This window comes from Dendronephthya gigantea, unplaced genomic scaffold, assembly GCF_004324835.1.
Source record: "Dendronephthya gigantea isolate DGI-Jeju-01 unplaced genomic scaffold, DenGig_1.0 000009F, whole genome shotgun sequence".
Classification (NCBI taxonomy): domain Eukaryota; kingdom Metazoa; phylum Cnidaria; class Anthozoa; order Malacalcyonacea; family Nephtheidae; genus Dendronephthya; species Dendronephthya gigantea.
The window spans coordinates 1256153-1267451 of NW_021163019.1; the positions used below are offsets into that span (position 1 = coordinate 1256153).

General features: G+C 36.4%; 1 protein-coding gene across 1 annotated transcript; it reads left to right on the plus strand.

Annotated features, from left to right (window-relative positions):
* The first annotated feature begins 70 nt into the window (after positions 1-70).
* LOC114517823 (ESF1 homolog) lies at positions 71-10177 on the plus strand. Its single transcript, XM_028537647.1, has 17 exons — positions 71-208; positions 983-1064; positions 1342-1425; positions 2191-2230; positions 3642-3828; positions 4624-4750; positions 4827-4876; positions 5220-5324; positions 5792-5879; positions 6010-6169; positions 6441-6663; positions 6921-7141; positions 7362-7545; positions 7606-7820; positions 7946-8052; positions 9929-9953; positions 10056-10177. The coding sequence occupies exons 1-17, from the start codon at positions 158-160 to the stop codon at positions 10138-10140; spliced, it is 2034 nt and encodes a 677-aa protein (XP_028393448.1). The 5' UTR covers positions 71-157; the 3' UTR covers positions 10141-10177.
* Positions 10178-11299: the final 1122 nt, after the last annotated feature.

An 11299-nucleotide genomic window follows, 5' to 3' on the forward strand; every position in this document is an offset into this window, starting at 1 on the left:
CGCGGAGGCTGGATGCAAACATCTAATTGGTACTTTATGTAACATCGGATATTAAGGCTTTTCAATATGGCGTTCAATTTGAAGTCGTATATTGTGGAATATCTCACTTAATTTACACCTTTTAACAAACTATTTTCAATTGTTACGACTAGGAATCATGGAGATGGATGAAAGGTTTTCACACATCGCAAAAGATCCTCGTTTTAGGGTAATAATCCCCAATATTGACGTACATAAAAGGTGTAGCAATGTACTATATAAAAGTTCAGTCAAAACTGGTGTAAAAACTCGCTAAGAGAAACGAGTTTGAAACGCATGTATAGCATGCGAGCATGCTACTTAGAATCAAAGAGCAATTTTGTTAACTTTATCAAAAAACGCGCTCCAAACTAACAGCTTGAAGTTCAGCCAAATTTCATTTGCTTTACGCGTGTTTAAGTAATTAAGTTGGCGTCTTCTATACATTTTTCTCAACTTTAGTTGAAAGAGCATAGTTTTAAATTTGTGTGGCTCAGTAGGGGATCATAAACGTTATTTTGGGATTAGTGAGTAGCCTTGAACTGTTGGATCAGGGGGGATTTTTTCTTAAAAAATCGTAATCTGATTTATGGTTTTACATCAGACCTAGTTTGGAAGAAGAATGTTGTTCAAAGTAGCAGTTTTTTAAAGAATTATTTTGCAAAAAGAAAATCATGCAAAGTTTAGCAGAGACAGTGCCAAGGGGATTCTTGGGGCAGGCCATACCTTTTACCTCTTCCTTTGCCCCCCTAATTTCTACTTTAAAAGATTGATAATTTATTATGAACACTATAAGGCATTGACTACATTTTCTGTGCAAAAGTCTATTCAGAGAATAAATGTCATATTCAGCAGACCATTGGTTTTGACTTGAAAAGTGAACATCTATGACATGATTGTATGATGTTACACTTTTATGATTTCACTGCTTCACCCTGGTTGAACCTTTGTTTTGGATTTGTAGAAAATACCAAACAAAAAGAGGAAAGTAAAAATTGATTCCAGGTTTCAGCAGATGTTCAGCGATAAAAATTTTAATACAAAATGTAAGTGACAACTTTCTCTTCAAGTAACATTGAAAATAATCAAATTTTAATCAACAAATTAATCCACTTAAATCTCACATAATTTTCATGTTGAATTATAAGTTCATTTCAATAACATGCTATTCCTTTTTTCTAAGTTCAGCATTTTGCATGTGTATTAGGTCAATTTATTGCACAAATTTTGTCCTGATATAAATAGGTCTGAATGTCTCGCTCAGACAAACCTCAGACATAATTCAAGCAGTGTTCTGAAATATTGGCTAATGATTATGCATAGATTTTGTTGACAAACGAGGCCGTAAAGTGCAGGACAGTGCAAAAGAAGATCTTTCAAATTTTTATGAATTGTCTGATGAGAACGGTATGTGATATACTATTATTTCCCCAACTTAAAAAAACTATGCAGCCATTCTTAGTAGGGCCAGGCTTGCTAAGGTTTATATGTGATATGTGCAAATTAAATCCCTGCAAACTCAGTGGTGCATATTGGAGTCGAGGATCCAACACACTTGTAAAAACTGCCAATTATGCAGGATCATATTTAATTCAAGTTGTAGAATAGATTTTGATCATATCTGTATCATACACCAGCTAAAAAATCCATCTTAAAACGAGTGAAGCTATAAAGTGTGGTTGCAAAAAATAGGCAATATGTGCAAATTAAATCCCTGCAAACTCAGTGGTGCATATGGGAGTCGAGGACCCAACACAGGTATAAAAATTGCCAATTTTCCAGGATTATATTTTCCGCGTTTTACGATAGGTTGCAACCAAAGTTTGTAATTTATACAAAACTTGATATGCTGTTTTACATTCGGCGAAATGGCGTTCGGAGAATGACTAATTAATTCGCTCACATTTATTTCTTGACACACGGAGTTCATGAAATGTTTATGAAAACTCCTTGGAAGCGTCATAGCCCTTACTCCTAACTTCCTGTTCTTTGACCAATCGGATTTCCTCAAAAGACGAACGTGAGATTTGATTGGTCAACGAAGATACGGTTTCAGGAAGTAAAAGTTTTCCAAGAATTTTCCAAAAGTTCTAGATCTCCTAATTTTGTTTTGATTGGAAACGCATTCATCTATTAAACAATCAGACTCCAATGTTTGTTATGTATGTTTAGATGGCGCGATTAAAGAAACAGAGGATGATGCCGAAATTAGGTAAATTAAACATTTCAAAAAGCCGACGGAATTGTTTTAGTTGTCTAGGATAATTCCAATAAAAGATCAATCAAGATAGCATTTAACATTTAAAAAATAACGCGCTGCAAATTATAGTCAAGACATTATTTTAACAACGCTGATTGTATTTAATATTGTATTTTTCGAGGAATTTTTATTTCACCTTAATAGGTAAAGGAGAGAGTGGTATGTCGATAAAAAATATAGTTCTCCGCGAATTTGAGTCGGTAATCAAATAACAATGTTAACATTTTTTATATGCTACATCAATTAAGTAAGTTTGGCTACATTTTATTGATTTTAATCAACTTTTGTGTTTCTGCAAAGTAGCGCTTTTTGTTAAAAATATGAACCTTATTTCTGTCAAAGAGCATGTGTTGATTTCGACATGTCGCTCTATCTCCCCTTACAGAGAATTATGCTTTGTTGACAAAAATAAAACAGCATACATAACACAAAGTTCGTCAAAGAAAGTTCTCGCCATTTAATTAAAATTTAATTGATGCATATATATATATATATATATAATAAACATTTTTATATTGTTTGCTTAACTTTAATACGTTCGCAAAAACTGTTTTTAAAATCGACATGCCGCTATTTTTTATGTGGCGAATGGTGATGTAATATTGAAGTATCCTTGGTCCATATGATGTGATAAACACTAAATTTTTAAAATACTGCAAATGATAGATATTTGTCGCTACACCGTTATACATATTGCATGTTATTGCATGTATGTTATTGCAAAAATATCGTATGATATATAATTGCAAGTTTCTGCACTGAAAACCTATCGGTGATAATTATAATAATATTTTTTCTCACCAAATATCGTATAAACAAATGTCATTCGTTATGAAAGTATAGTTTGTTTAAACAGAAATATGGTAAAGCACATGTTTTGTTTTGTGGCAAAACAGTGAAAACACGTGATAAAGATAACCCAATAGGAGACAAGAAATAAACAAATTAGAATAACAATTAGAATACCCTTTCGTTGTTAATTTCACTGGCTGTTATTCTATGTCATGGCCACTTTACTTCTTGGTTATTTGATTATAACTATCGTAATCGCTAAACTATTTACCTGCAAAAATTCGATGACAAACTTCGTAAACTTCAGAAAGCATCAAGAACTTTTTGGCTTACTACAAACCGAAATGATAACAAATCGTAATATAACACTAAACCAACCTGTGAATAAATTCCTTTTTACTGTACTTCATGCTTTCGTGAATTGATTTTTAGAATACTGATATTTTACACTCTCTTGTCTGACTAAGCCAAATGTGACGTCAAATTTGTGTTAAAAATGTTCAATCGGAAATTGTGTGCATAGTTCGTTTTAAACGGTATAAAAAGGTGTTCTTTGTTTTTGGTTATTTAGGGAAAATAATTGTTCCGAAAATGAGGAAAAGCGATTAAAGGGAAAAACAAAGAAAAAGAAGGCCAAGAAGGAAAATTCAACGTCAGATGATAAGCGGAAGAGAAGAAGGAAAGTGGTGGAAGATGAAGTGGAAGGGGAATTCTTAGATACAGAGGAAGATTTAGTGCGTGAAAATGTTGAGATAAATGTTAGTTCTGTGAGAAATTTATTTTAATTTACTTTCGAAAAATTTGCGTGTACAAGGTTGCGTGTTTGTATGACAGAGACCTCACGAGACTGTTCGTGAGACCATTTGTTCTCAACAAAACCTTTTTTTCAGATCAGGTTAACAGGATTAACCCCTGTGGTCGCTTTAAACCACAAATTACCCCCTGTTGTTCCCGTTTATTTTAAAACTATTGAAATCATTAGACCTCTTACAAAGGAGTAAGAATGATACCAGTCACTACCACCCAGGGTGTATTAGAGGGTGCTCGCGGGGCGAACTCAACCCCGCTGTTAAATACTTATTCAAATTGGTGGGGAGTATTAAACGACTTCAAGGTTGCATAATTTATTGTCAATGTACTCCGACAAGTGATGTTACATAATTTTAATTACCTTTTCTCGACAATTCTTATATATAACTGTAAATAGCGGCCATTGTAGCAAAGTTTTTCTTTCTTTTTGTTCTAAATTATTTTGCTCTTGTGTGGTAACATCAAAGAAAAATTTTGAACAATTCCATCAGAAAAGCTTTAGATATTGTTTTATCGAATCCCATTGCTTTTTATGTGAAATTCAATATGAGAAACCACATTCATAATTAAAGGAATAGGCTTGTTATTTTTGTTATCGCGTCAATATTGTTGCTCTGTTTTTTATTTCGCTAAAATAATTTCGAGGAATACTGTTGGTCATTTTCATCCCAGCTCGGCCAATCACTTTGCCATTCGTTTGACAGAACTTTCCAGAATTCAGACTTTTGCACTTTTTCATTCAGAATGGTGAATCTGAGGCTGGTACATGGCTGGAATTTGATGCCGACGCACCAACGACTGAGGACTCGACCAGTAGACTCGCCATCTGTAACATGGACTGGGATAAAATCACGGCGGAAGATTTGTACGGTAAGCTCTGGTGTCTGTTAAATAGCCGTTTGGTGAAGGGACTGATGATTTATTTCACTTCTGTGTGAACTTACAGTGCTTCTGCATTCGTTTGTGCCGTCGGGTGGAAACATAGACTCGGTCAAAGTAAGTGTATTGAAAAATGCTTTATTATTTAAAGTAAAAACATATTTTAGTATTTCGTATAATTATTATTTTGATTAAGTATAAACTAGTAACTAGAAGACTATTATGCTATGAATGCTGTTCCGTATCAATTACGATTGTTATTTTGACCGATGGAAACGAGTGCTTATTCCATACTCTTGCTGATTTCGTTGGCAGAGCAGTTTAAAATACGACGTTTGTATGCGTGAATGAAGATCGTATATGACCAGATACGACTGATCGCGTAAATCGTGTAAATGGGCGAACTTTATAATTACTTTAATGTGTTACGGATTTTAATCGATATGAACATTTCAAATAGATCTATCCATCAGATTTTGGATTGGAGAGAATGGAGAGAGAGGACGAGACTGGACCGACGGAACTTGTTGCCGCTGAACTGAACACTGCTGACGCAAACAACCAGGTACAAGCAGGGGCGGATCAAAACTGATGCGACTCATGCGATTGCATGCATCAGTCATAATTTCGAAATTGGCGTAATTTATAAAGACTAGTCTAAATTAAGACATGATAAAAATGGAGATGGTCTAATACACCTGATCGAGTACCCACGGTCGAGTGTACCATATTTCGGTGTATTTTGATCATGGTCGAGTATACCATATTTCGGTGTAAAGTTTAGCAGAGTCAGTGAAGAGGGGGTTCTTGGGGCAGGCCCCACCTTTTACCTCTTCCTCTGCCCCACTTTCTACTTTAAAAGATCGATATTCTATTATGAAGACGATAAGGCATTGACTACATTTTGTGCCCCTGCATTCGTTAGTTATTCATTTGCAAGTTTAGAATTAAAATTTATCGTGAACTATTCTATACGAGAATGTAATTCTTCCCAATGTAAGCAGAAAGCTTCAATTTCTTTTTCGGTCTTAGGATGAGGAATACAGTACGGAAAAGTTGCGGGAGTATCAGTTGAATCGGTTGAAATATTACTATGGTGTTGTCGAGTGTGATTCGCCAGGTAATTGATGGTCTCTTTTCGAATAAAAAGAAATGAGCTGTGCAGTATATGAATTATGGTAAATGGAGGCAGTAATTTGTTTCAAATAATGTTTCAATAACAGCATTTTGTTTCTTATTTTCCCGTGCAGCAACGGCTGAGAAGATCTACGAAGAATGCGATGGAATGGAGTACGAAGCAAGTTCCTCTCGAGTTGATCTCAGATTCATTCCTGAAGACATGACGTTCGACCGTGAACCAACTTCGCAGGCGACCGAAATGCCTTCTGCCGAGAGTTATAAACCATCCGAGTATGTGCTTTCATAATTAAAATTGCGAACTGTTCAACAAATCGTTCTGAAAACATGAGAAATATCGAGTAATAACTCAGTACGTTTTATCTGGAAAGGCACTAGTGCAGTTTCTTTTTGCAGTTCACATAGAGTCCACTTATGTCAACTTGACATGAATTCACTCAACATGGCCTCCATTTGCTTCATGTATTCGTTATTAATCCCATACCCAGTTTTATGTGTTTCTTGCTGAATTTTAGCTCAAAGTTTCGACTTTAATTTCCTCCAGATTCATAACGACAGCCTTGCAGCAGTCCTCGGTTCGTCTGACGTGGGACGAGACCGATCCTCACCGTGTTCAAACGACGATGAGAAACTTCAGCAAAGACGATATTTTAGACATGGACTTCAAAGCCTACCTTGCGTCATCAAGTGACGAAGAGAGCGACCGTGAGATTGAGGAGACTGGAGACAAGAGAGAAACTGAAGATGACAAGATAGCCAAGTACAAGGTACCCATGCTCAATATATGAATATAAGCTCTTGGATAAATATCGACGAAGCCTGCATTGGCCGCCATATTGGTACTCCAGTAACCAATCAGAATGCATAAATTTTGGCTTTTAGGTACATTATTTACCATTTTACACGAAGTATTGGAAATGTAGGCATTCTTATTGGCTTTGCCTGAAAGATGCAAACAAATTTGCCGATTAGTTTAAAAGTTAATTCCTTCTGGTTTTTGGAAAATATTTTTTTCGTCGCTCAGGAGCTTCTCGAGGAGATCAACCGGAATGAACGGGAAGAGGAAGGAGATCAGGACATGGAAATTACTTGGGAAGTTGGTTTGAAGGAAAGTGCCGAGGAATTGGTAAAGCGAAAAAAAGATGAAAAGGAACGAAAGGAGTTAACGCCTTGGGAGAGTTATAAAAACGAGAGGAAGCGAAAAAGGAAGATGAAACAGCAGTGTAAAGAGAAAGAAGATGAAAGGTTAGTGAATGTTTGCGAGTGTTTTGACAGTTAATAAGGTTGTAACTACAAGTGGAACTCTCGCTTTTGTTTGAACAGGCATTGATGGCAAACTCTTTTGGAAGGTCTTATTTAGCATTAGACGTTTCATCAGAGTTGATAAACTTTAGTGTAAATGTTCTTTAGTCATTTCTTGTTAACTCTCGATCTCACTTAAACTTCATTGATCTTGTTCGAACAGCCAATCAGCGGCCCAGCTGAGCGACGATGAACTTCCGGCTGATGTTGACCTGAATGATCCATATTTTGCCGAAGAACTGAAGAAAACTGAAAGTGATGCGCCCACGAAGGAGAAAGATCGTCGACAAAAAAAGAAGGGAAAACGAAAAGAAGACCAGGAAACGGAGGAAGATAAGCGAAGAAAGGTGAGGTGTCTAAAAAGGTGCTGTCAAGTTCTTTGTGCTCATACGTTCTTTTTTTACCAGGCTGAGTTGCAATTACTCATGATGGAAGAGGATGATGGTAAAAAGCATTTCAATCTCAAATCCATTATGAAAAACGAAAAATCTAAAAAGAAACGGAGGAAAAAACAACAGGAAACGGAGCAAGATGATTTTAAAATTGATGTCAACGATAGTCGATTTTCCGCTGTCTATTCCTCGCATCTTTACGCTGTCGATCCATCCGATCCACAATTCAAGTAAGATATGAACTCATGATAGACCTTTCTCACAATGACGTCAAACGCGGAAAGCCCAATGTTACACGAAGTTTGATTGGCTCCGCCAAAACTAACGAATTGAGAAATTTAATTCATCGTTTTAGAAAAACTAAAGCAATGGAGTCGATAATTCGTGAAAAACAGCGACGCTCGAACAAAAAGGACGAGGAGTCGACGAATATAGCTACCTCAAATGCTGTGGAAACTACAGGTAGTATTTTAATTATTGTATGCAGGTTCTTTTTCATCTCTCACCATAAGATATGTATGGTACCTTATGACTTAGAGAAAGACCCGGAGATGATATGCAAACATCGATACTGATATTTTTTATTTGTTTCCTTATCAATACTTTCAATATCAATACATAGCTACTTTCTCTCTTCCTAAAACAGCTCCTACTACAATATTATACGCAGAGACACGCATTTCTTCTTAAGTAATCAAAGTTCAGAAAGATCGATTAGAAATAGCAATGGTTCATTTTGTAGACCTGATCAGTCGGACGATCAATTGCACTGCGGATTCCGGAATTTCGTCGCGTGCGGCCAGCGAAATATTTGAAAACAGGACCTGATTTATCTTCGTCGCATTTCAAGCATTTGTTGAGGCTCCCGTCAGGGTTGTTGTTGGGTTCCCGCGTGATCCACGCCCAAATGCATGTTCCAAAACACTCGCGTTTCGTGTTGTACACGTTGTACTTCCAAATGTCCACGCACTGCGAGGTGAAACCCAAATTCTTCAAACAATTCGTAACGAAACGGTCAAAGATGCGTAGACCACAGGAGCGGACGACGTTAGTGAGGTTTCTTTCAAGGTAGACGGCTAAATCTTTCAGGTTTGAGCAAGCACCGCATTTTCCTTGATGGGTGACGATGAAACCCGATTTCAACGCGGTTTCGTTGTCGGGAAAGTCGCGAATTTCGTAGCGCTTTTTCGATGCGTCCGTGTAACGGATGGCGCAAACTCTTACGTGGTCTTTTAGGTAAGCCTGTATCTTCGCTTCCGATGCTGCGGTTTGATTTTTGTACGGATCTTTGTCGAACTTGGGCCAAGAATTCGTCACCTCTTTCTTCTTGAAAGCTGCGATAGCTTTTTTGCGATCACACGGCCAATCATCGGCTAAAATAATGCAAATCTGGACGAAAAGAAGAATGAGGATTGACCGCTTCATATTCAAAACTTAGAAATTTGCCTTCTTTTTGAACAAACCTTTCCGAAGCAAACCTCAAATGAAATGGAGCTATTTTGCAACTCGTTCGATTATATCATTTCTGCTCGGCAAACATTGACCGAGGCGGCGATTGAACTTTTAAATTGAATTTGTCTGAAATTCAAATATTTTCCAGCTATTTAAATATGTTGCGCAATTCGAAGGCACTTTGATGCATGAAGTGTTTTCGTATTTTCGAAGCAGTGTTATTCAACTGTGTTCTGTGTACACATTTACCAATTACTTCCTCGTAGGTTATGTAACCAGGCCTTAAGTCCGCTATTGTTGGTTGGCAAAATTAATTCAATTTTCGAGTTTTCGTTTTTCCAAGGCAAGCAGAAATAACTTTCTGTTTGTTGTCTTATAAAGAGATTTAAACTCTATTCGGTTTCCTTTTATTAATTTCTGTTTAAAGTTTCACTAAATTTTAGAGACTTTTTTAGGAGATGCCATTTCAAAAATACGTATTGATTTGAAGACATGCATGCAATCAGGATTTTCACCTATGTACGAAGAAATTATTCAATTTTTTTGCCAAAATTTAATTTGTTTTGAAAAACCTTATTATGTTGCCACAAAAATGACAGTAGAAGATCCAGGGTTATTCAAAATAAATTGCTGCAGTACAATTTTAAATTTCAAGTATACGTGAAAAACGCTATTTCAATTGTTCTAAATTCTAAAGAATATTTCAGAACTAAAATCTACCGGGCTGTTTATTTTGATACCCTGTGGCAAAAACCAATGAGTGCATGCATGAACTATATAATAAATTATAAAGCCTTACGAATCGTATTATGAACCGAATTACAGTTAGACATATGTACAACGATGAAGAGCGATAACTGATCTCTTTTTATGCCTCTTGTTTCAGGGAAAAAGGCCACAGTCGATCCTAGGTAAGTTGTGTGTTTGCCCAATCTATGTTTAAGAAGTCTTCTTTGTAGGCGCCCTTTGATGGTGAGTATTGCCATTAATTTTCATATACATTTTATCTGTAGTTTATCTGCTCTTATCAAAAGTGTGAAATCAAACGCTGGAAAATACAGAGACAATAAAAGCAGGTCGAAGACACGTAAAAAATAACTATTCACTAGAGGCCGGTGTGTAATTTCATCGTACATTATAGTCAATGTCAATCATCCATGCAATCTCTTTGCAACAAGTTGGAAAATGCAATATGGCTGGAATTAGTCTTAGATGTTCTTTTCTAAACACAGGATAGTTTCACCTGTCAGTGATATAGGATATATCTGATAGGTTCGCTTATTCAGTTCGCTTGTTCAGTTCGCTTGTTCACTGCATGCCGTTTAGCGTGCGCCAAATTCCAATCTCTTACGATTGAAGAGGAAGCGCCACTTTGGGAACGTTCTTTTAAATCCCGTCATCTCTGACTACGACAATCGCCGCAGTTGATAATGTCAAACCTCGTATTACCAAGTCATCACTCAGGCGCCCCAGCTTTTTGAGATTGTACAAGATCGGTTCTCTCCCGATCGTTACCCCAATTTCGTATGCAGAGCATGCATGTTTTCTAGGTACCTACCTCATTTGAACGAGTTTTGTGATTAGCTTTTTGTAACAATAGTGAAAGTGTTTATAATTCGTTCTTTTAGAAATCAATTTCTATAGTTCATTGTGTTTATGGTTATCATCAACCAATAGCAAAGCTTGTTCATATAGGTACGTACCGACCCATAGCTAATTTTAAGAATTTTTTATCACTGCACATATCATCCCAATAGTATGGTAGTGGGAGGGGACATGATAAAAATGGTCCTTAATGGAAATTGATAATTTAGAGATGGGAATTTTAGGCGGTCTGGAGGACCTTTTTCAAAAACTCTTCTGTGTTTTTGAGTTGCTATGACTTGATTTCCAGCATTTGGGGGGACAATTACTGGCGAATCCGTCTCAGCAGAGTGAAGTCTGTTGAGAAAATACCTTTTATCAATGCATATTCCTCATTTTATCACTGCACATTTTACTTTTATCACTGCACAAATTGGTTATCACTACACACTAAAATTAGGTATGTACCGACCCAACAAGGGGAATTTCGTTTTAGCAAGTTTGTTTACATTTTTAGTAGCCCAATCAGAATGGATAAATTTCGACTATATATACTTCCGGTGAAAAGGTACATTGACTCACCATTTTACACGAAGTATTAAAAATGTAGCCATTCTGATTGGCTTTTCCTGAAAAATGTAACCAAATATGCCGATCAGGTTAAAACGAGATT

Excerpts from the sequence above, each read along its gene's own strand:
- LOC114517823 (XM_028537647.1), top strand. The coding sequence starts at position 158 with ATGGAGATGGATGAAAGGTTTTCACACATCGCAAAAGATCCTCGTTTT. Across the intron at positions 6,170-6,440 it reads GAGAGTTATAAACCATCCGA|ATTCATAACGACAGCCTTGC; the intron begins GTATGTGCTTTC and ends AATTTCCTCCAG. Across the intron at positions 8,053-9,928 it reads AAATGCTGTGGAAACTACAG|GGAAAAAGGCCACAGTCGAT; the intron begins GTAGTATTTTAA and ends CTCTTGTTTCAG.